General features: G+C 28.4%; 1 protein-coding gene across 1 annotated transcript; it reads left to right on the top strand.

Annotated features, from left to right (window-relative positions):
* The first annotated feature begins 53 nt into the window (after window positions 1–53).
* Window positions 54–25,735, top strand: LOC107448071 (vacuolar protein sorting-associated protein 33A). Its single transcript, XM_043048904.2, has 16 exons — window positions 54–254; window positions 1,765–1,830; window positions 3,970–4,097; window positions 6,703–6,787; window positions 8,194–8,289; window positions 9,533–9,649; window positions 10,836–11,010; window positions 12,508–12,698; window positions 13,902–13,992; window positions 16,507–16,581; window positions 16,671–16,750; window positions 18,681–18,767; window positions 19,985–20,116; window positions 22,804–22,972; window positions 23,642–23,764; window positions 25,268–25,735. Exons 1-16 carry the CDS (start codon window positions 156–158, stop codon window positions 25,360–25,362), a joined length of 1,809 nt encoding a protein of 602 aa, XP_042904838.1. The 5' UTR covers window positions 54–155; the 3' UTR covers window positions 25,363–25,735.
* Window positions 25,736–26,988: the final 1,253 nt, after the last annotated feature.

Genomic DNA, 26,988 nt, shown 5'->3' with positions numbered 1-26,988 from the left:
AAATTTTTTTCAGCAGAATAAATATTTGACTACGAACTAAAAGAATCTGGCATCAGAGCGTGTTAGCAGCCGATGTTTACATTGGGCCGATCTGATTTGAAAACCTGAATGTATGAGTGAAATGATAAATAATTAATTTGGATTTGTATAGTAAAATGGCCCACCTCTCGAATGGAAGAGTGAATATTTCATTATTAAGAGATGACGCTCGACGGTTATTGCTTGATTGTCTTGATAAATGTCCCGGTAGTAAGGTGTGTTTAAAATATGTTCACACCTACTGTTTTCTACTTTTTTTTAAAATTTTATTTAAGCAAAGAGTTAAAAGTGCATTGTTGATGTATATTAATTTGTAAATTTGACTTGTTAATGTTCTTAATTTTCTCATCATACCGGGCTCTCGTGGTTCTTAGAAATTGGTAAACATTTTATATTGGTAGGTATTTTATTTACGTTGCAACAGAACTGCACAATGGGCTATTGGCGACGATCTGAGAAACATCCCTGAGGATGATCCAAAGACATGCCGTCGCAATTTTGATCCTCTGCAGAGGGGATGGCTCTCCTGCTTTGGTAGCTTGACGACCTGCGCGCAAAGTCAAGCACTTTAATGTAACAGTTAAACGAGGACCGATATTGCGTACCCTCGGTCCCTACGCAGGCTGATCAAAGTGGTCACCCACCCGCTTACTGACCTCAGCCACTGATGCTTGACTTCGATGTTCTACTGGGAACTGTGTCTTCACGATTAGTCAACTGCGGAGCAAATTTATATTGGATTGCCCCTCGATTTTAGCAATTTTTAATGCATTTACAAATGATAGGAAAACTGACTTACTAGGGAGATTTTCGGGGATATTTCCTTATCGGGATTTATACCTTTAGAGTTGGTCCCTTTTTGTGATGTTTTTTTCAAGTTTCTCGTGGGCCACTGCCCGGAAGTTTCCAAGACTCGGCTGTTATTCTGCTACAGATCACGATATGGAAATCTCCCCAGATTTTCTAATAATTAATTGAAATTCAAATAATAGAACAATGTATGGTTTTATGTATAGTTAAAGCTAATATATAGTTCCCAAACTATTTAGCACACAATTCTGCACAGTAGGCAGAATCGCCTATCTGAAAAATTTAACAGTGATAACAAAATTGATGAATCGGCAATAGTTTAAAAGTTAACGCTTAGCATTAAATCTTGAACAATTTAAAATACCGTCGAACACTGCTAACTCGAACCTTAAACTGGTTTCATATTTTTCTATATGTATATATAGATTCTTAGATTTTTATGTCTTAGTTTCTTACAATTTTTAAGTCTATGAAAAATCTTTCATTTAACGAATTTTTCTGCTCTTGCATTGCCATGCTTGAAATCCTTTTTTACAACTTTCTTTTCATGAATTAGTTGTGTTCCTACAATGAAATGTTGCAATACTTTCTCACTAATTTTAAATTTCCATTTTTTATCCTCTTTTTCATATCCATGAAAAACAGTTAAATTTTTTTTGTTAAATTAAAATTAATTAGATAGCCAGCTAACTTTTAGGTACCGAGAAATTAGGTGACTGTTTATAAATATTTAATTGTTACATTAAAAAATATTAATTAAAATGTTTTAAAACAATTTATTTTGCTTTTTTGCGTTTAATTGCAAAATTCACCTGCTCACGGTTGCTATGCCATCAGATTTCACAATTAATTAGATACTTTATTGAATTCCTTATAAATTCGTTTTCTATCCTAATGAATTTTCTTTCTTTTTAGGCTTTATTTTGGGATGAAAAATTAAGTGGACCATTTGGTTTGATTGCAGAATATGTTTTACTACAAGTAATTTGTTCATTTTTTCCCTTTTTATTCCTGTATATATTTTTGTATTATAGTAAAACTAAAATGCTGATACAAAGTCCCATATACCTGACGTCCTTTTGTTGGAAGGCTGAACACTTTTTAAAATAAACAAAACTCTTTCCCCTTTTCAAAAAAATTTTTTTTTAATTTATTTTTTACATTTCCAGTTTATTAAAAAAAGTATCTGCTTTTCTGCTAATTTCCACTTGTTTATGATATTTACCCAACTTCTGATTTTTGTTTAATTTTAATCAGATTTTCGCTATAATATGAAGAAAAAAATTGGATATCACGAAAACAAAATCTGACATTTCACTGAAGCTTGAAAAAATCCGGTATCACAATAATTCCATTCTTGCATAAAGCTATTATTATCGCCAAGGATCACATTCTCAATTTCAGAGTGAGCAAAAATTTCACATTTAGAAAAAAATTGCAGATTTGAGATGAAATTGGCATGAATAAAATAATAAAATCATCACAGCAATAAAATCATCACAAATCGAGTTCATTAAAAAGAAATTCAGAGTTCAATGCTCACTCAATTTCAGAGTTATAATTTCAAATTTAGAAAAAAATTGCAGTTTTGAGATGAAATTGGCATGAATAAAGCTGCTCATTAAGTGATTAGTCAAAAGCGCGATTTGAAATTAACAGATCATAATAATACTATATTAAAAATGAAATCAAAATTTTAAAACCTATGTGGAAATTCTAGACTGTCAAAAATGTGATCAACAAAGCAATAAAATCATCACAAATCGAGTTCATTAAAAAGAAATTCAGAGTTCAATGCTCACTCAATTTCAGAGTAATAATTTTGCTCACTCAATTTCAGAGTGAGCAAAAATTTCACATTTAGAAAAAAATTGCAGATTTGAGATGAAATTGGCATGAATAAAACTGCTCATTAAGTGATTAGTCAAAAGCACGATTTGAAATTAACAGATCATAATAATACTATATTAAAAATGAAATCAAAATTTTAAAGCCTATGTGGAAATTCTAGACTGTCAAAAATGTGATCAACAAAGCAATAAAATCATCACAAATCGAGTTCATTAAAAAGAAATTCAGAGTTCAATGCTCACTCAATTTCAAAGTAATAATTTTGTTCACTCAATTTCAGAGTGAGCAAAAATTTCACATTTAGAAAAAAATTGCAGATTTGAGATGAAATTGGCACGAATAAAGCTGCTCATTAAGTGATTAGTCAAAAGCGCGATTTGAAATTAACAGATCATAATAATACTATATTAAAAATGAAATCAAAATTTTAAAACCTATGTGGAAATTCTAGACTGTTAAAAATGTAATCAACAAAGCAATAAAATCATCACAAATCGAATTCATTAAAAAGAAATTCGACAAATGCGCAATTCAAATCAATTGTATTTCAAAAATTAATTAGCACGCATTATTGAAACTAGGGAAAAATTCGTAGTTTATAAAAAATAATTAAAGGTGCTAATAGACAATCTCTGAGAAGAAATTTTTTTTTCAAAAAAAAAGTAAATTTAAAATTTTTTTTTTTTTTAATTGAATAAAAAATTGCAAAAATTTTTACTATAGTTATGAAAAAAGGTCTTTATTTAATAGATAATTTTAAAATTTAAAATCACTTAAGTTCATTAATATATGCCCCCACCCTCCTCACATGAAAAAAAAGAGAAACTTAAAAAATTTTGCCAATTTAAAATAATCCTAACAAAGTAAATACTTGTAATAATAATTCGAATTAAACCTATGAACATAAATAATTTTACCAGTGTGTATAATTATCATTTAAACAGTGAGTTTTTTCATTTTTTTTATTACTTTTTTATTGGAATATGAGTAAAAGTACAGTGTTTTTGAGAGATATCTGCTTATTTTTATGAAAAGGGCAAACAGGGTGCATTTTAAACTTGACTTTCAATTTCTTAATGTTAATTTATAATTTTTTTACTCACCTTCCTCTAGTCTACAAGAAAAAAGAAGAAGAAAAAAAAAACTCTTAAAGCTCTTGAAGTATTTTTTTTCTTTTGTAAAAACAAAAATTATATTTTATAACCATTTGTAATCTCAAGCATGATATGATGAGTATGTAACATTGATTTGATTCAAATATCTCCTTAGGAACATGAAGTCACCAAAATGTTTCAATTACAACCCAACAGGTTTCCACCTGTTGATGCTCAGAATATCATATTCATTGTCCGTCCAAAACTGATGTTGATGGACATAATTGCTGACTATATTTTAAAGTAAGCTTATTTTATTACTATCCAATTTTTCATTAACCTGTTATTATTAACCGTTCTTCTAGGAAGAAAAATTTGCTATAATAGGAAGTTGTCATTGAAAGTAAATTAATTTATGCATTTATTAGTTTATGACTTCCCTTAAACATTGATGCTCTTAAAAGTTTTTAATAAATTTTAATTTTGACTTATAAAAAGTACACTTGCTACAACTTGTGGTGAGCCAGGGAGGTTGAGGCTCCACCATTTCTTGACCTACATTGTAATTGTGGCAATGAGGTCAGCTCTGTGCACAGGCCACCTTTATTTTCCAGCCAGGCTGGTACCTATCAATCTGATGCTGAGTGAGCGACATGCAACCTCTGTGGATCGAACCCCAGTTCTTCACGACAGTTCACTGCCTTAACCACTGGTCCATCGAAACTAATATTTCTATCTAATCTAATATTTTAATGTTTCTTTTTCCTTTTTATTTCTATTCTTAAATTTTTTTTATATTACGGGGTGGCTTCAAAAACTAAAATAAATAAATAAGTAGAAAATAATAATAAAATTTCCTGCTTTTTTCAGATTTATTTTATTAAATTTACCTGATTTATAAAACCTGTGACATAAATTTTATTAATTTTTAAGTTATGCCTTATTCTTAAACATGAAATACATTGCAATACATGCTATTGGGGTGAAAATTATCAATTTTTTTTTTAAAATTGTTTCAAGGCATATTTTTTTTTTGGGTAAGAAATACCAGACTTTTAGGTATTTCACGTACAAATTTATTCATTTTTGAAAATTTTGCTTTTTGAGAATTATAATTTCACTCCTTGACATTTCCAACTATTACATATTTTATTGTAGTTAGGTAATTATGAATGCAGGGATGAAAGACTTCCGCGAAAAAGCGGAAATCCGCTTTTTTTCCCCAGTTTTGAAAATTTTCGACCATGTTCCAAAAACTAAAATTTTTTGGAAGTCCTATTGGCAAAACCCAAGCCGCCCAAACAATAGTCGGATTACTGCGACTTCCGCTATAGAGTGGAAAGGAGTCTAAGCGCTTTTTTTCGACCGCCGATATTTGATTTTTTTTGTTTGGCTGATATAGGAACTTAATATTAGGAACTTAAATATTAGGAACTGCACCGGAATCTGCTAAAATCGCGATTTTTAATGAGACAATTTTAATATCAATCATCGATTTTCGTATTTAACTGATTTAAAACTTACGTGTTGCAATTTTTTTACGCGATTTAAAAATCGTACTAGCAATTTCTATTCACTCAATTTAAAATTCCAATATCGCGATTTGTATTTAAGCATTTTTAAAACCAATATCGCGATTTGTATTCTCGTGAGTTTAAAATCCAACTTTGGGATTCGTATTCACGCATTTTTAAATCCAATTTTGCTATTCGTTATCACGCAGTTGTAATATCAGATATCGTTTTTCGTATTTGTCCGCTATTTAAAAATTACTCACTGCGATTCGTATTCACATGATCTAAAAATTATGCATCGTGATTCTTATTTACGTGATTTAAAAATTCATTATCGCAATTTGTATTTTCGTGTTTTTAAAATCCAACAGCTCGATTCATGAGATTTCAAAATCCAAAATCGCGATTCATATTCATGCGATTTTAAAACCCAATCTCGCGATTCTTGAAAGAAGTAGAAGTAAGTTTTCTCTTGAATTAGTTACTGTAAAGATGTGATATATTTTTCATTAGTAAGTAATTTAATAGTCGCGCCTTCCTGTAATTGCTTAATTTTTTTAAAATATATTAGTGGTCAAAATTTTAAAATTATATTTAAGAAAAATTTAAAGTTAACTGTCTAAATGCTAATGCCACTTTAAATATTGAATAAAAATCTCCCAACATAGTTAAAAGTTGCTTTTATAAATCTCAGTATCTTATAGAGCACTCCCCCCCTCCTCCTCCCAGTGACCTGCATTGTAAAAATTCAGCTTTTTTTATTTTTGTCCACTTTCATGCCTGTGAATGTTTTCTTTTTTGAAATTTTTTTTTTAGTTTTATATTTTTTAAATTTTTACAAATTGCGCTATGAAGTTATGTCTTTTTTTAGATAAAATAATCTATAATTAGCAGTGATCTATTGGTCCTTGACCTCTAAACTTTGACTCGTACCACCATAAAATAATAATTGGTGGTCCTCTGTATTCAGTGTGTGCTGTTTTGGTTTTTTGAATATGGGTTTCATGTTATGGTCTGTATTTTTTGTCACAAAATGACTTATTTTATCATGATTGTAATTTCATCATGACATAGAAGATTCTCTGTTTTGTTATTTTTTATTTAAATTCTCTTAATTAACTTTTTTTTAAAATCTAACGGAGGTTTGTAAACAAACCAGTGAAAATGTTTACTAACTAGGATCATCTTTTAATTACTGGACCAGAGACTAAGTTTTCTTAGTTTCTACCCTGATTAATAATTGCCTGAAAAGCTTTTTAATCATATGTATTGATATTTTTTAATAATTAAGCCATGATAAGAATACAAAAGTTTCCAGAAACTTAAAATCTTAATAAATGTGTCTGTGTGCTCTTCTATACCTCTATTTCTAATAACAATGCACTTTTTTACAGAGTTGAAGGCATGAGAGGACCAAAAAAGGAATTTCATATTTTTTTTGTTCCAAGGAAAAGTGAACTTTGCCAGGAGAAATTATCTGTATGTTTCTTAATCATTTTTTCACTTGTAAAATAGATTTTTTTTTAAAATTTGATCATTAAATATTATTTTTTTTTATATTTAAATTTTCCTAGTTCTAAATACATTAATAATATGAGTTTGAATGGTGTTCGTGACATTCTTAATAAAACTTCTCGGTTACTACAATTTATTTTTATGCCTGAGCTTAAAAAACCACTCCATCTTTTATTGGTATTGTACTTAAATTTTATTGTTTGAAATGTGACTTGTGTTATTCATTATTTAATTTGTTAAACCTTTTAACTTTAGCTTAATAAAACACTCAAAACTTGGTAACCTTTACACTTAATATCGTGATATTAATTTCATTAAATCGATTTATTGGTTAGAAGAGATGCTCGATTATCGAGAATTATAGATTTTTTAATATTGTGGCTTCGTACCAATTATCAAATTTATCTGTATAAATCAAATTTATTTATGTAAATCAAATTTTTTTCCAAGAGAAAAGCTCCTTATATTTTAAGATTTAAATAGTATTATTAATTTAAATTAATTTATACTATTCTTTAACATACTTTTCATGTGGGAGTTAACTCAACTCATAACTGAACTCAATTAGAGGCTAGAAATTACAGGGCCTAGATAAGTTTACAGATTTAATGGGAGATTTCTGGGACTATTTTTTAATAAAAGCTGAAGTACTAATTGAAATTACATTGAATAAAATTTTACAAATTTAAACGAAGTTGTTTAAAATTACACAGCTTGACAAAATAACATTCTTTTGATTTGGTTTAAAATTGAACAATGTATGTTACCAATGTGTTTATTTTATTGTATTTATATGTTTTTGATTGAATGATAAATGCATAAGCATTTTTCAATTAGTTAAAAATTAGCCAATTAGTTCAAAAAATTTAAAAAATAAATAAACCTATGTGCGAAGCAAACTACAATAATGTAGGAAGCGTATTCCATACGTCATGCACACGTACATATATCATTGCGCACCCTCCCCACGCATATCATGGCGCACACCCTTCCCTCCCCACACACATCGTATGTGATGGTAGCCGACGAGGCAGACGGCCTCTTCTAATAAGTTAAGTGTCTTGTATTTTGTGTATTGTCCAGTGTTATGTCCTATATGTGAATAAATGTTACTTAACGTAGTTCTGATGCTCCTTGCCTTCCCCCATAATAATAATAGATATCTTGTTTAATTTTTCAGTAACTCAAATTAAAATTTGAAGACATGACAGGGCCCATATTTAGCAAATAAAACCAGAGGTTCTTAAAAGAGACAAACATTTTATTCTGAAATTTGTTTTTAGTTATTTTAGTTTTAGTTATTATAAACAAGTGCAAATTAATATTTTCCTTATCTTATAATCTCTAATTACAATGATTTTTCTTTGTAGGAGCGAGGTGTTTGTGCAAATATTATTGAATACACTGCTGAACTTTTTCCAGTTGATAGTGATGTTTTGTCTATGGAATGGGAAACTTCTTTTAAAGTAAAGAAATTTTTTTTTCTTCTCCTGTTAAGTTTGTTATTTATTATGTATGGAGTAGAATTTTTTTGATTCAATAAAAAAATTATTGTAATAAAGCAAAATTGTCACACATTGCTTTCTAATTTATTCTTAAATTTAAAATCCTGCTAATAACTTTTCCTCTGGATATCCGGATAGTTTTGTGTTGAATTTGTTGTATTGGCGTGAATTTTGTTATGGTATAGATTTTGATATCTAATGCCATTTCTTTTTTTTGTTAAAAGTTAATTACATTTTTATGTTCAAGATTTTGTTTAGTGCTTAAGGAAAAAGGTTTTTTATGATATTTTATCACACTATTACTTTTTGATTTGTTCTCGAATTTAAAATCCTGTCGATAACTTTTTCTCTGCATTAACCAAATAGCTGTATTGGTGTGAAAATTTTCCAGGATATGTTACAGGTCTCAGAGGCCTAGGCCTTATCAAACCATAATAAAAAAATAACTTGTTTCTGTAAAATGTTGGTAATTAAAAAATTTAAGGATAATTTTAAAGATTTTATTCAACTTATTGATTATGAAACTTATTTAAAAAATACATACACACATTAATATTGAAATGTTTTAGTTTAAGAAATATATTTCATGCATTTTGCAATAATTCTTAAATAGCGTAACTAATGTTCATTAATGTATTGTTAATGTCCTGTGTGACCAGACTGTGTAGGGGTCAGGAAACTGGCCTTCCATCAGAAAGGTTCTCGGTTCAAATCCCGGGCATGGCATGGATGTTCTTTCATTCTCTGTACTATCTATCCTTACTGTGGCAGCAAAGTTGGCTCACCTAATAGAGAAAAGAAAAAGTGATCAACAAATAAGTGGTTGCCCCTGAAAGAGTGGTAAAAAAATCTGCCCTGTAAATGCCTGAATTGACGAAATGTTAAGTCGGGTGGGCATTTTAAATAAAAAAATAAGAGTTCATTAATATTGACACAACAGGAAATAATCAGACTCGTCATTCTCTTAAGTAATTGTCCCTTTCTTGTTACAACCAACCATAACTCCCATAGAAGCTATAACTTTATAGTTACTTGTTAGTTTCGTTTTTTTTTTTTTTTTTTTTTTTTTTTTTTTTTTTTTTTTTTTTTTTTTGAAGCTTTAGGCATTAGAGAGAAACTATTTTGTTTTTTCACTTCTGTATATTGATTGGTTTCATGATTGTTTTTGAATTTCATGCAGTATCTTACAGTCTCTTGTTTTTAGGAATGTTACATCGATAATGATATGACGAGCATGTATTATGTTGCAAAATCTTTAATGACCATACAATCCATCTATGGAATCATTCCAAATATCTATGGCAAAGGAAAATGTGCTAAAGTAGGTTGTTGTTTTTTTAATCTACTCAATTATTTATATTTTTAAAATATACTCTTCGCATAAAAGTAAAAAAACTGGAGAAAAAAAATCTAGGAAGCCTTTTAAGTATGCCACTTAACAATTGCAAACATATAATGTATCTATGAAAAAATGATCTCAAGAATCTGAAATGGAAAGATATGCTTTTGAATGGAAAAACTTTACTAGCTTCAAAAATTAAAGTGTAAAAAAAGTCAAAATTCTCTGGACTTACAAAACTAATTTGCAAAAAAGGATTTGCATTTCATTCTCTTTTCAACTCTAATTTGTTTTTGTTCAATTCTGTTTCAGGCACTCAAAACATGTCAACTTTTTTCACACTTTAATTTTTGAAGCTACTTCAGGGTTGACACTCCAAAGCAAAAACCTGGAAAATACAGGGAATTTAAAAATTACCTAAAATAATAGGGGGAAATGCAGGGAATTTTGAGTGTTTCTTTAGAAACTGGGAAAATACAGGGAATTTTGTTTTATTTTCGTCTTTTAAAAAATGGTAACCACTCAAAGTGCAATCTATGGGATATATAATGATATTTCAGCTACATTAAACTAGTTCATTTACTATGGCATTATTTGTTTAAGTATGTTCAGCCGTTCATTCTTTTGTTAGTTAGTTAACCCAATACAGCTCATAAAAAACCACAGTGATTGTGTTTTTCTTCTTAATATATTGTGTGAGCATCAATGGCTCAGGGGATAGAGCATTCGTCTTCCAATGATGTGAACCCGGTTCGAATCCTGGCGATGGCTGGTCAATACGAATTCCGCATCTGGCTTGCACCGAACGCAGTGCTGACGTAAAATATCCTCAGTGGTAGATGGATCATGGGCTAGAGTCGCCTTGCCATCAGGTGAGAGGTTTTCCTCTCCATGTAACGCAGATGCGTATCAAAAAGTTCACCAAAAAGGTAAATTTCTCCCGATACTTGATCCAGGAGTTCCCTTTTCTTCTGGATAGGGTTCAAGGTTACGGAGTTGGGCATTAGTAGTCGTAAACCCAAAAAATTTAGTCGGCTATTCAACAATGGTTATAAAATATGAATATATTCTGTATAATATGAACAGGGAATTTTTTTCCCCTGATTTCAGTGGCAATCCTTGAATTTCATTTCTAAATCTTTTAAGTGATGTTTATTATGTTTTGCAGCACGTCTTTGATCTTATGACGAGAATGAGGAGAGAGCTTTCTGGAAACGATCCTCAAATAACACCTCAAATAGACTGCCTGTTACTGTTAGATAGATCAGTTGACTTAGTTTCTGTCTTAGCTACCCAACTGACATATGAAGGCCTATTGGATGAAAATTTTGGCATCAATAATAGTATGAAAGTGTTTTATATTTTTGTTTAAAACATAACATCCAGTATGCTTTATAAGTCATTAATGTTTAGACAACATAAACAATATATCCTATGTCTCTATTTTAATTTCACTTTCTTTTTAATTTCAATTTCCTTTGCAAAATTTTAATTGAATTAAAATTAAATAATTTATTCAAGTTAACATTTTCCCCCGTCAGATTAAAACATCTGTATGAAATATGATTTTTTTTCTTTTTTTTTTTTTGATAATGTATCAAAAGGTTCAAATAGTATAGTTAAAAAAATTTTTTTTTTTAAATTATTTTGAAAACATATTATTTTATATCTGTGAACTTTAAAATATTATTTTCTATCGAATGATAGTCATGTCTAATTAAATATATAATGTAGAATGTACTATTTCTAAATATATAATTTCGTGCATGTCTTTCATTCCTCTTTTTTTTCCTTCTGTTTTTTGAACAATGGATATATTTGTTCTCACAAAAACTTATTTTATTTTTAATGGTTTTCCTTGTAATGTGAACATTTATGAATTTTCAAAATTTTAATTCTTGTATTTTACCATACTACTTCCTATTGGCATTTTATTTTTGGCAAATACTAAGGAGTTATGGACAGTTATTATTGAAAATTATTCCTCATATTTTCTTCTATTTTTAGCATTAGAAAAATTAAAATTTTTATATTATGCCATATTGACTCCTAGTAATGTTTCACTTCATGTTGATTCTATTCATTATTAATACTATTATGTTTTCCTTGTTTTAAAATATCTACCTGTCAAAATAAATTTTTTTAAAAGTTAGATGCCTTGTTTTGTAACTACCACTATGATTATTAAGCATCAATTCTCTAGTATATAAGACATGCTAACTCGATTAAATCTCGAGGTACCTTTTGATAGATGAAGGTTGTCATTGTTGAAGCTCCTTCCCCCACATTGTTGGCCTGCGGTTGTGATTTAAGCACGCCTGCATCGAAAATAACGCCCGCTTTGATGGATGATCCACACTGAACAGTTGATTTGACCAACACAGGAGAGACCACACACACAACCATGAACTTACTACAGCTCTCACAACAAATGCTCAAAACTCTGTGAACTTAATACAGCTCTCACCACACACTCAAAATTCGGTGAACTTAACACAGCTCTCTGGGTCTTTCGTAAATATGGCAACTAGTGGTATCCGTTTATCGAATTCTGCCCCATCTAAAATTCTAGTGGAGAAGTATTGTGGTGCAACTACCACTACAATTATTAAACATCATCTCACTAGTATAAGAGACATGCTCAATCGATTTAATATTAAAATACCTCTTGATAGATGATGGTTGGCATAGTCGAAAGTTCATTCCCCACAATCTTTCAAAAACCAATTGGAAATTTATTTATGTTTTTAATAGCTTTATTTGTTTATGTCTTCAATGTTTATAGTTTTTTAAAATTTAAATTCTTGTGTTATGCTATTAATGTTTCATCTATTGTGCAGATACTATTGAACTACCACCTGAAAAATTTTGCAAACCTGGGGAAGGAGGGCTTCAAGAAATCCCAACAGAGCCTAAGCGTTTACTCTTGAATTCTGGTGAAGAGTTATTTGCAGAATTACGAGATAAAAACTTTAACGCTGTTGGGCCAACATTGAGCAAGAAAGCAAAAGTATTATCTGCACAGTTTGACGTAAGTTGATTGTTTTTCAACAGAGTTTAAATGTTATTTCTGGATTTAACTTTTATTGGTGTGTTATCTAGATCTCTTTTGTTTTGTTTGTTACTTTTCTTCCTCTGCATTCTTAGCAATTCTTACCTATTCTTACTAATTTTTCTTATTCGTTCAATTAAGAAAAATCAGTATATGTTTCAAAAGTTTGTTTCTGCATGTTTCAAATTAAACTTTTCATATTAATCAGTTTTTAAAAGACATAATTTTCATTTGAATATATATTGAATTCATGTTGAACATCTTAAATCAAAGAGGTCCTTAAATTCATGTAATTGTCGACGTAAGTCTTTTCTTTGATACTCTTTTCCAAAGCACTTATCCCTTGCTTTTATTTAGTGTTTTTTTTCTTCCTGAACTTTTTCTTGTGGTTCTAGTTTAAAGTGTTACTCATTGCCGAGAAAGTCACAAACTCTAACTTTCTCTGCATTGAGTAACATATTGTAACTTAATTTTTCTATATTTAACTTTTATATGTAACTTTTTTATATCTAAGTATCTGTGACAAAAATGTGTAGTTATTGAACCATATACAAGCAAATTTCATTAAAATTACTAAAATTTAAATAATATTTCATTAGAATTGATAAAATTTAAACAGTATTTATTTAAGATTAATGAAATTTTAACCATATTCCATTAAATTTACTAAAATTTAAGCTGTATTCCACGAAAACCAAACGGTGTTCCATGACAGTTAATTTTTGTCAATATCTTAAAAACCTGATGTCATGGTGCAAAAAAAAAATTCAGATTTGAAACATTTTATACTGTATTGTCTGCGTTTTGTTCAGCTGTACTATAATTACGTTATTATGATTTGTAGTACTGAAAAAAAAGCCAAATGTGTATGTTTCGAAATTCTACAAAAAAATAAAGTAATTTATTCTAAAATATTCAGGATTTTATAAAACAAACTACTATGTAGGAATACATAAAGCTAACTAATTTGTCTTTTAAAGATTTTACTACATATTTATTTCAAATGTTACTTTTAGTTAAGTATGAATGATCATAATATAGTTTGTGTGTGAGTTACTGTTGAATCTCTAGAAAATTAATTAGTTGTTAATTTTGTTTCCATCTTTCTTTTACTGCAGAAAAATAAATAAATGAAAATTTCGAAAGGATTCTTAAGATTTTCCAATTAAAATTATTTTTTAGGAAAGGCATGGTGCCAAAACTATTGATGCCATTAAGCAATTTGTTGATAAATTGCCTCACATGCAAGCTGCTAAAAAATCTCTTGCAACTCGTAAGGAAATTTCTCTCTCTTTTTTTTCTATTTTGTAAAATCTATAAAATCTATATGTAATCTATATGTATTATGTAAAATGTATAAAATCTATATCTTTTGTGCATATAATTTGCAAAACCTTTCTTCTATTACTTATATTAAGAGTACCATAAATATGATCTTGTACTTATAATCACATTTAATTTTAAAGTTGAAGAATTTAATGAAAAAAAAAGTTTTTAACAAAATAATCAAGTTTTAATAAAAAAGGTTTTAATATTGAGTTAATAGAGATCTTAATTAAAAATAAGTTTTAATAAACATCTCTATTAACTTTCTTAACTAATTATATTTATATAGAACTAAATTACCTCCACTATTTAAAGTGAATTCTAATATACATGTAGATATACTTACCCCTTGAATTACCGACACTTATATATTTTTTTATTAAAGCTATTCTCAGTAATCAGACAAATTTATATAAAAAAAAAAATCAAGGTGTGGTTTTGTTTTTATTTCAAGTAAAAAGATGTTACTAAGTTTTGATGTTATTGCATTGTAATTCATTTAAAGACTTTTTGTTTATATTCGACATAAAATTATATATTACACATTATGTAACACATTAAAAGTGACAATTGATAATGTATACAGCTTTATAATATTTTTTAATAACTTAAAAAATATTATTTTGCATACATTTTACTAGATTTTTAAGGATTTATAAATTTGACATGATTGTACAATTTCAGTCCTTTTAATCAGTGACTCAATTGAAGTTCAGTGCACAAACCCAAAATGTTTTAAATTGAGGTCATACTCCAATTTTTTCGTTACTTTAATTTATTTGGACAAGAAAATCTTTTTTGTTGTTTGGACAATGGTATCATATGGCTTAAAAGTTCGTCATTTTTTGTTTTGTTTTGAAAACTAAGCTTATGTCAAAGTTATATCTAAAAGATGTATAAGAGATACCACTTTGTTTTGCTGAGAAACATGTAGATCAAAAGTGGGAATTATATTATTTTCTCAAATGTTGAAGGCATATAAAAAACAAATTTCTCCTCAACAAACAAAAAGAACAAAGTTAAATTGCTTAGTTAGTTTAGGGAAATAAAAGTGTGAGTGCTAGAAAATTATAAAACAAGGAACCCAAATGAAAACTGATAAATAATTAAAGAATACCTTTTTATTATTCAATGACAAAAAATACACTCATTCAACAGACTGAACCTATCTTTAATAGATGTCAAAGTAGCTCTTGATACTTTAAAATGAATTTCATATCAACGAAAGTTATAAAGCTTAATTGAAAGTTACAGAAACTTTCAAGCCATGTTGGATCTTTAATTTTAATTTTTTCTAATCAAATAAATGTGATAATATCTTAAAATCCTTCTGTAAATTAAAAAAAAATGCAGTTCATGTTTAATTAAAATATCAAATGTAGATTCAATGAATCAAAATATAAATGTAATAATCAATTTAGCTTTTAGTGTATTTGTAAAGTTTAACATTCCGGCTTATAAAATCAGCTGTCTAATAAAATTAAATTGTTCTCAGAACGGTTTTAATTTTAATAGGTGGCTGACACAGTATTTATATTATTATTGCTTTATGAAATTGCTCTTTTGTCATTTTCTAATACAGTGAACTCTCGCTACTGCGATATCCAACACAACAATAACCCCCTTTATTAGGATAATGTTTCGTGGTCTCGACAAACTTGCATATGAACTAATGTCATGCTCCTCTTAATATTATGATATTCTCTGAAGCAAAAACCCCTGTAAAACGATTTTTTAAAAAAATTTCAACCTTATTTTCGCCATTTATTATTGGTTTTCAAATAATGTAAAACTTATTTTATCATCTTTTGCCGTTTTTCCCCTTTTTTCTGACAAGAGAAAACTCGGTGCTGATCACCCAAGAACTTCCATTCTTAGAATTGCCACCCTTATCTTTTAAGAAGTCACAGATGTAACATTCCTGTTTGATTTCATTTCCTTCATGTTAAAAGCTGATCATGAGTCACAAATGACCACAAGCATCACATTAACACCTGAAAGAGCATTTTTTCTGTAGAGGGTGGGTAGAGCAAGAGAGAGATTCGTAAACGAAAATCGTTTTCGTGCTTTGGGCTCAATGCAACTTTGTTGGTTGACTTGACAGTCAAAAAAATGAATAAACAAACAGAAATATCAGATTATTTTCAATATAAACGGTTTTCAGGTATGTTTAAGGTCTTATTTTCTGAAATTATTTCAATTGTTTTTAATATTTAACCGCAATTATCACTTTGTAAATAAATTTTTTGCGTAATATATAAATACATTTATAGTTAATACATATATAACATTAAAATTTTTAAAAAATCTTATCGTGTCCCCAAAGTATATAGGCCCTCGATATAACAATATATCCCTCTATAACAATGTATTTATTTGGTCCCCAAAATATTGTTGTTGCGAGGTTTTACTGTAAATGTCAAAATGGTTATTAAAAAGGAATTTATCTTCATTAATGTAGATACATCAATGGCCGAGCTCATCAAAGAAATCATTGATTCAGAAATGTTTTTGAATTCTTTGCAAACAGAACAAGGTAGCATTACTTTTTTCTGCATGAAAACATATATTGTGATTTAATACTTTATTTTTTTAAAATTAATTTTAAAAGTGTGTTGTTTGTAGAATTCATGAATGGCCTTGACACCGACAAAACCAATGCTCACATAGAGGACTGCATTGCAAGAGAAGAACCATTTATCAAAGTGAGAACATTGCTGGAAGTTCTGTTCACAAATCAAGTGTTTTATTAACACTAAACATACCAACACTTAATCTTTACCTATTTTTACCGTAGCCGGTCAAATGATGGGACTTTTATGTTTCTTGATTGAATGTATGAAATATAGAGATGTTAGGAAAAAAATAAAGTGAAAAAACTTATTATAATTAAACAAAATTGTATATTGCCAATTTTTATGCTTTACAAGCACAAAGAATAAGAAGTTTTAATACAATGCATTTTTTTTCATATACATTTTCACTGTACATTTTATACAAACATATTTCTTCTAATTATTATTATCCTATAATTCTTATAATTCTTATAATTATAAGATTATATAAGAATTATAATTCTTATAATTAATATTATTTCTTCTAAAAACTTGTGCTGTCTTGATGGTTTCGACATTTTTCTGGATAAAAACTAACAGTTAGTTAGGAATGAAGTAAAGCAATCAGAATAAAATATAAGCTACTTACCAAAACATTTACTTTCTGTCACTTCTTCTTACACAAANTAATATTATTTCTTATAAGAACTTGTGCTGTCTTGATTGTTTTGACATTTTTCTGGATAAAAACTAACAGTTAGTTAGAAATGAAGTAAAGCTATCAAAATAAAATCTAAGCTACTTACCAAAACATTTAGTTTTCGTCACTTATTCTTTCACAAAAATACCAATCTAAAATCTTAGGTATTTTCTTGGAATTTGAATTCGCAGTTATTCTCATTGAACCAGCTATGCAACAGTCTTTGCAGAAATGTGCAACTAATCGAATGCAATACGTTGAACACGCATTACATCGTAATTTCTGATTCGATAACCTTATAAAGCAATAAATTGTTCTCTCGGTCAAATGACCGGTTGTGGTAAAAATAGGTGCACAACAAGTATTATTCGAAACAAACAAAATACAAGAAAATATAATAATAGAATATTAACTTTATATAATTGTTAGAAAAAGTCATGAAGTCAAATGTGCAAAAATGATAAGATGATAAGGGCATTTTCGGTGCAAAAGTTCTTAAACGATCATTTGCCCAGTTACGGTATGTTTAGTGCTAATATGGTTTATTAAAATTTGTTCATAAATATAGCACTTAAAAATCAAACATTGAAATTTTTTAGCACAATCTGCAGTTTAAATTATATTAGTTCAATGTAAATGAACTGAATATCTTTAAGAAAATGTAAAAGCCTAAACCTGCAATTGCAAAATTTGCTGAATTGTTATTGTGTATGTTTGTTTTAATTATTACTGACCATTCCAATATATTTAGATTTTTTCTACAAACAAAAAACTTAATTATCATCTACAAAAAAGAGTAATAAAAAATATTGCCATCTCAGTTAAAAATATTCTTTAAATAGCTGCCTCACTTTAAATATGTTGAAAATGCATTTTAGTTTTATTTTCATTATCTGAAAATTTAGAATATTCAAAACGGGGCTCTAATATTTTCTATGTTACAAAAAAAAAATTATATCTCATTAATGCATGATTTAATTTGAAAAAAAAAACAATAACATGGTTTTAAAGTGTTATAATAAAATGCATACTTTTGTAGAAAACCCATAAATTTGTTTACAAAAACTACTTAAAAATTTCAACAGAAGATTCAAATATTTTTTGTGTTGCTCCATACAAAAAAGTTTTTTTGTTTTTCTTTTTAAAGTACTTGTTTAATTAAGAAGAAATTTTATTACTTTGTAGCTGAAGTGTTACAGAATACATTAAGAATAATTGAATTTTTTTCTTTATAAAAAAAAATTTACAATTGTATCCAAATTCGGTTGTGGAATGTTTTGTAATGCAACTTATGAATACACTGAAGTGATTTTACTGTAGACATTGAAACTCCCTTTTGTACAAGCAAAAGTTTTATGCATTTTAATATTATTATTTTAGGTGCTTAGATTAATATGTTTACAGTCTCTCACGAACAATGGTCTGAAGCCTAAACAACTGGATTATTATAAACGTGAGATAATTCAGGTATGCTTTATTTTTTTACATTGCTCAGCTAAGATAACATGTTGTTTTAGTTTTTATTACATTTTGTAGTTATCTTAATTAGATTTCGTTTATTGTGCTGTATGTTATATTTTTTACTGTGCTATGAATATGTTAAAATTATCTTTTACTGTGCTTATTTACTGTTGCTGAACATAAATACTGCTCATTCAGGAGCAAGTGTCAGTCAAACAGCTCTGTAAATAAAAACTGACAAAAAATAAAACTGTATGTATAGAAATTAATAGCAATTTTACAGCAGCTCTGTATATAAATATTAGTAAAAATAATTCAATATTTACTTTTTCTTCATCTTGTTTAACAGTGAAATTATTTTTTTCTTTGTAATTAAGAGATTTATGGATTAATATTTCTGTTTATTTTTGAAGGAAGTTTTGATTAAAACTATTTCACGGAACACATATTACATCTTTGCAAAAATAGTACTACCTTAAAAAAATGCATAATTTAAGTATTCTTTTATTAAACTCAGCGGCGCGACAGCCCATAGAGGGCCAAGGCCTACTGTGCCCAGTTTTCTTGACCTTGGGCTCTGGGGTGCAGGAGCAGATGTTCCGGTCAGGTGGTCAACCGAACGCGGAACCCCCAGTGTTTAGTTCCCAAGCATGCTTGGTACTCATTTATCGACCCACTAAAGGGATGAAAGCCTGAGTCAACCTTGCCCAGCCCGAGGATATTCTTTTATTAACCTTGCTTAAATAAACATTGTGAGCATTAAATTTTAGCAATTCCCTATTTTTTAATAAAAATTTAAAATTAAACTGTGCTAGTTTATTTGACGTTAATAAATGAGTTGTAAAAGTAAATTTGTGTAGTTAAATAAAGATGATTTAAGTTTTATTTAGGGTTAAATTGAATTTTAAAGACTTTTAAAGTGTATATGATAGATTACATATTCCTTAATTAATAAAGGTACATTATTCTCACTATAATTGGGCGAATTCAATCCTTCATTAATGCAGATGCCTAATTTTCTGGAACCAAAAATTGTCTTTTCTAGCTCTTGCAATTTGGCGAATGTAGTCAAATGCTCTTCATCAATTGAAACACTAGAGTGTAATTGTGAGCTGCAGCAAAAAACCTTAATCAACTCTTAGTTATTATGCATTAATTTTTTTTAAGAGAGTAGATGTTTTAAATTAGTGTGGTTTGAATATTTATTTTTATTATCTTCTTAGACATATGGATATCAGCATTGCTTAACATTAAACAATTTGGAGAAAGCAGAGTTGTTGAAAGTCCAAGGAAACAGGACTTATTCTGTTATTCGTAAAACACTTCGTTTGATTGTGGATGATGTGAATGAACAAGTATGAATATTTAGTATAATATTAAATACCATTGTTTTGCTTATAGATTTTATACACTTCTGTCAAATTCTGAAAATCCATTCCAAGACTTTAAGAAATTTGCTTTTATTAAAACCTTATGTAAATGTTCTTTCTACACTGGGAATATGTTATTAAATGATTAATGCTTTTTAATAATATTTAGTTGTCGCAAACTTTAAAAAAAAATTTCCTTTTGTTGAAAAAATTATGGAAAATATAGTAGATAAACAAATGGAATATTTTCAATATTCTTTCTACATGTCCAAATAGTGTATTACTAAAACATTAATAGGCAAATGTTGTATGAGTAAATATTAATAAAGTTTTACAATATCAGTTATAAAGTATTTAAAATTATTAAGCATTCTAATATATCAACAAACATGAAGAAGTATTAAAGTGAAGATTTTAAATATACTTTTGATTTAGCATATAATAGGTTCATAGCTGTCCTGATTTTCCTGATAAAAAATATTCTGTCCTTATTTGTCCTGATTTTTAGCATTTTGTTCTGAAATTCCTTTTTCTTTCTTTTTTTTTAAAACATACCATTTTGAGGAACACAGGATTTTAAAAAAATCATTTGAATTTAAAATTTTATTCACTAAAAATTAAGAAAAAGTAGACTTAGGAATGTCCAGAACATCTTTCAAATGAATGAGTTCTAGAGAAGTAAAGAACCGCTTCTTTATCCTCAGAAGAACGAATTAATGCTTAATCAGTATTTGAACAAAAATTCTCTTTTTACAGAATCCTTCACTAAATTTGTCATTTTACATATCTTTACAAGTGAGTAGCAGGCACTTGACTTCAAGGTCATGCAGGTGTCTCGCACATAGGATACTATTGCAGAGGCATTTCTTAAAGAAATAAAACCTTTCTTCCACTTTACAATTTCTTAATTTTTTTAACAAAAGAGTCTACTTACGCATTTTCTGCACTCCAAAATGTGCCAATACTGCTATGAGGATCTTGTTATGTTATTTGTTAATTTTTTCATTGTATTGTAAGTTTATTATCTGTTATAAATAACTTTAATTTTGTACTAAAGAGATCTGTGATTAAAGTTAAGAGGTTCAACATTGTGCATTATTTTGGTTTCCTTTACTGGTATTTTTCCTGTTATTGTAATGGACAATCTTTTTTTCTCTCTCTAAGAGTAGAGATTGGGGTATACTCTTCCTTCAGAGTGACGACAATTTTTTCCCATAGTGGCTTTAATTTTGCTTTTTCCCAATTTTGTTTAAAATACAAATTCCAAGCTTTCTCTAAAAGTTCTTATAATCTAGAATTACAAAGTAATAGAGCTGTATTGCTCTTTATTTTCAAATTGCAGTCAATCCTTCTAAGAATTATTATTATTTTATATTAAATAATCATTAAAATCGGGGGTCATTCACAAATTTTTTATTGTATACTTTTGATATATTTCATAACTTAGTCATTGTTGGAATACTCATATTTTTTTTAATATTATTTCATAATGTTTAATTATAAAACTTAACAAATTGCAGTCAATCCTTCTAACAATTATTATTATTTTATTTTAAACATGGTGCGTAGCATTTTTAAAAAGTACGTAAAGGTGTTTAATTTCGATTTTTATTTTTAAAAGCCCTTGAAGGTGCTGTTTTTATTGGGCGTTTTTAAAAAGTGCTTAATTTTCCCTTTTCGAAAACGAAATTTTTTTCTCTACCACGTTGATTTTCGCGAAGTTTTCACTTTGATCTATTACCGTTTTTACAATTCATTCAAGCACATTGCATTTCAGCGTACCGTCGGTCTGTAGCGTATGAAGACGCCAATCATTTTACATGTTTGATGAAATGCTTGCGGGTCTGCATGTGCATATACTGAGCTGGGTTCAGTGAAATTCTTGCTCTCTCATGTGCAACTCTGGGTGCATTTTGCAAGATGTTCTCAATGTCAGACTTCATTTTCCACCATCTGAAATTAGACCGAAAATCTCTTGATCTTTTTTTATGGTGGCTAGTATAATCAATAAAAGAGTTCTTTGTCTGCAACTAGTTATTTTATTATGATCATGTAAAGTCTTTGAAAATTATTTTGCATTTTGTTAATGCATAGAGTGCTTAAAAGTATTTTTAGTGCTTAAAAAGTACTTGAAATTTGCTTATTTTTTGTTGAAAGATTTGGCTACGCACCCTGTTAAATAATCATTAAAATCGGGTGTTATTCACTAATTTTTTATTGTATACCTTTGATATATTTCAAAACTTAGTCATTGTGGAATGCTCATATTTTTTATTTTATTTCATAATGTTTAATTATAAAACTTAATACTTTTTAAAAACTGCAAACAATACTTTATTTGAAACCTGCTGAACTGAAAAAAAATATTTATTAAATAAAAATTTGAAGAACATACATGTTTCTTTTCTTTCTTTTTTTTAAAAAAAATAACTTCTTGGTATACTTGTAACATTTTTGCATTTCATTGAAATTACAAAAATCACCTCATTCACCAGCAAAAAGTTCTTTTAAAATTACATTAAAATCGATGATACTTTCAAACATGAAACTAAGTTCTGTATTTACATACTATCAGGATCATCGTAGATGGCCAGACAGCCCAATGAGGGCCAATACCTTCCTATTTGCATGCTATAATTGTGTATAAAATGCATTGTTTTATTCATTTTCAGTCTCCATCTGACATATCCTATGTCCACAGTGGTTATGCACCTCTGAGCGTTAGACTAGCTCAATTTCTGACTCAGCCTGGTTGGAGAGCCATTCCAGACGTATTAAATATTTTACCTGGTCCTACTATTGAAGGAGTTCAGAAAATTCCACTTGGATTAAGAAAGAGACGTAAGACATTTTAAATGCATGTTACATCAAATTTATAAAATACATTCCAATCAGGACCCTGATCTTATTATTGGATCTGTGCTGTGTGATAGAATCGCAGCAACACGGCGACATTGTCTCAGAACTTTACAGAGTTCTTGCAAAAAGATTTTTCTTTTTTACGGAAATTTACACGCAATATTTGAAAACCAGTCTTAAAATTGTCAGTAACAGTACTCAGTTGTTGAGGTTCGAGTTAAATAATTCTAACATCTATTACAATTATTTATTGTAAAAATTTCACATTTTAGACAAACTTAAATGCTTCCTTCCTCATATAATGATATTTATTTTACATAGAAAATCTAATACTTGGCATTACAAATAAAAGAATCAAAATTTTCTGATGAAAAATTCCATTGCATAAGTAAAATATGGTATTGATTTTCATTGAAATTTACCATATATTTTTCTGAAATTGAGTGGGAACCCTGTAAAAGGTGTTTGATAAAAATAATAAAACTTTTCTTTAACAGAAGATAGTTTGATACAAAATTTTCCTTAAATCTTGAAAGCATTTCTGCATTATTACTTTGAAACTATTAGTTTAAACCAATTCCAGATTTTTATTTAAAAAAAGAAAGTATATTGTCTATTTTGATTTGCTGCATTTTATTATTTATATTGTAGGAGGATCAGGATCATCGATTCAGTCGAGTACCGAAGAACAAAAAGTGACTTTGGTGTTTTTCTTAGGAGGTTGTACTGTTGCTGAAATTTCTGCCCTGAGATTCTTATCACAACAAGATGATTGTAAGCATTTATTATGTTTCTTTCATCATTCTCTTCTTCTTACCGTATGCTATATTTTCCCCATTTTAGTACGTCCATTTTATACAGGCTTGCCACTCCACAAGGAGAACAGAGAAAACAGGATATGTGGCATTTTTTAAAAGTGCTTTTTTTAATTTACATTGTTTGAAAGCCTTTAGAGGTGCTTTTTTTATTCAGGGTTTGTAAAACTTGCTTAATTTTCTATATTTTAAAAAGATTTTTTTCTCTGCTGTATCGATTATCACTCTAAATTACAAAAATGCATGATTTTCACAATTTTCTCTGCACTATTTATCAGAAACTTAATTATTTCATCATGATTATGTAAATTTTCTGAAAATATTTCTAAATTTTTATTGATTTTATGTTTGTAAATTAAGAACTTTAATTGATATAGAAAAATAGAGATTTCTTTATTACTGCACAGATCCTAATTATGTTTTTTTTTTTTTTTTGAAAGTGATTAAAAATATTTTTTAAGTGCTTAAAAAGTGCTTTTTTTTGTAACAAATCTGGCTATGCACCCTAAAAAAAACAGAAAAATACAGGGAATTTAAAAATCACCTAAAATAACAGAGAAAATGCTGGGAATTTTTAGTTTTTCATTATAAAGTGGGAAAATAAAGTAAATTTTCTTTCTTATTTTCGTATTTTAAAAAATGGTGACACTCAAAGTGCAATCTATGGGATATTTATGGATGTTATTTCAGCTATATTGAACTATTTCAATTACCATAACATTATTTGTTTTAAGTATGTTAAGCTGTTCCTTATTTAAGTTGTTCCAGCAATTGAAACTCGTATAGCTAGACTAATAAAGGTCACACAAGAGCACAGTGATTGTGTGTTTTCTCTTAATATGTTGTGTATAATATGTACAGGCAATTTTTTTTTCCAAATTAGAGTGGCAGTCTTGTTATATGACATCTTACCAAGCTTTAAATAGGTTTTGTTGCGTAGCTTTTTTAAAAAATGGCTTAAAGGTGCTTATTTTCGATTATCGTTTTTTAAAATCCTTTAAAGGTGCTTTTTTCATTCAGAGTTTTTAAAAACGGCTTAATTTTCCCTTTACCCTGTTGATTTTTGCCACCTATTATACAAAAAGACACTGTTCATATTGTTCTAATCAATGTTTTCACAATTTATTCAACCCCAATCTATTTCGGCGTACCGACGCTCCTTAGCGTATGAAAGCGCCATTTGTTTTATGATTCAAAATTTCATGATTTTTGACAATTATCAAAAACTATGCCCACAAAACTTAATTTTTTTTTTTGACATGACGGTTAAATCTTAATAAAACCGTCGATTGTCAGAAACTTGCCAACCCTGCCTAATTTTTTTTTTTTTAAAGTACTTAAAAACATTTTTGAGTTTAAAAGGTCTTATTTCTTGTTGAAAAATTTGGCTAGGCACCCTGTTAAATTATTAATATCTCATGCATTATTCATAGAATAAGACTTTTCATGGTTTTTATTCCAGCTCCAATAGAATATATCATTGCAACAACAAAGCTCGTGAATGGGCGGACCTTCCTGGAAAATTTACAAGAAGTAGTTAAAGTTCCTGCTGGCTAAAAAAAAAATAGCTTTATTAAGAAAATGTGCTTCATTTTTGTTTCTTGTCAACAAAAAAGAGAGATTGTATAAATATATACATATATGTTTATGTATTTAAAATGATAATAAAATCATTCATTTGTATATTTGTGGACAAAAAGTATTGGAAGATATTTTTTCTTAGAAGCATTTTTCTACTTAAAGTTTTGATAAAATGATTCTTATCAATATATTCTCTTTTTTTTTGAAGAGAATTTTCTTTTAATTTTTTGTGAATCATAAATTTTTGTTTTATTTAGAACTGTACATATATTTGTATATTTAAAATGATCAAGACATTTTTGTGTGTATTTATTTGATAAATAAATTTATTCTCGTTATTATCTAAGCAGATGTTATTGTGTTTTAATTGCTCTGATCTTAAATAACAACCCTGAAAAAATGCATACTCAAAAACAGACGAAATACAAATTATAACTTATCAAAAAATTTACTGGCTATTATAAAGTCTGTTAAGCTTCAAAACATCAAATGTCCATAGTCCATGAGATTTTTTCCTATAAAAAAAAATAAGAAATTGTATTTATATATTTTGTTAGCTTTTTATTACCTTGGTATTATTTATTACTTTTCTTTTTGAGTATTTTTGGGGTTTGTCAGTGTAACCATATTGGGCCACACTGTGGCTCCCCTAATTTGTCTATAATTATTTTCTTTGGTATGGTAGTATTGTATATTACATTATAATATCTGACAGATTATGAAAATTATAGGTTAAGAATAAGGGAGGATATGGGGCCACACACACTTATGTAGTTTTTTTTATTTTAACAATAAAGGAATTTTTATATGAGGACTTTCAGAAGCCGCAGTTGTAGCAAATGTTTACCCCGTCTCATGTTTCCAACCATGATCTTTCAGCTAATCTTGGTTTTCTTTTAATAGATCCCATAAAAATGTTTCAGATGTTTATTTCTTTTTTAGATTGTATATTTTAGGGTTGATCCTTTTATGTTTTTCAACTATGGTTTTGCGTTGCCAAAAGATAGATTTTAATTAATACCTTTATTTATCATCTAAGTTATTCCTTACTAATCGAGATTGATATGATACAATTTAAAACGTTAAGAAAAATCACATAACATTTCAACTTCGAATGCACAAAAAATTTTCCTTTTAAAATCAATGTACCAGCATTCCTTTTCGCAGGTAGTTCCTCGTTTTCTTCGAATTAATTTTCAATCAAAACTAATTAAAAAAAAGCTTTTCAATTGATTAGGGTTATGATTAGTCTCTGCCTTAATCTATAAAAAGAAGAATGAATAATAAGAAAACGTTCAGTAACATTTTGGAATACATACTCCCTAAAAACGTATCATTCAAAATAATTTCTTTGGGCGTAAATGGGAGCCTTTAGTTATTTAAATTCTACTTCCATCAGCGTGACAGCAAAACGAGAGCCGTTTTAACAAAATATTTTCCACCTGACTCGATCAAAAGCTAGGTTTCTCCATCTATTGATGCCCATGATCTTCTTTTCTTTTCTTTTCCACAGATTTTTTTTTTCCACAGATGATTGGTCTTTTCCTTTTTTGGTTGCCAGTAACCTTTCCCTATGTCAAGTTTTTAACTGGATCACCATCA

The sequence above is a fragment of the Parasteatoda tepidariorum genome, chromosome 2 (assembly GCF_043381705.1).
Source record: "Parasteatoda tepidariorum isolate YZ-2023 chromosome 2, CAS_Ptep_4.0, whole genome shotgun sequence".
In the NCBI taxonomy this organism is placed as follows: Eukaryota; Metazoa; Arthropoda; class Arachnida; order Araneae; family Theridiidae; genus Parasteatoda; species Parasteatoda tepidariorum.
Note: the sequence above shows the minus strand (reverse complement) of the source record. Positions and strands in the feature narration are given on the sequence as shown.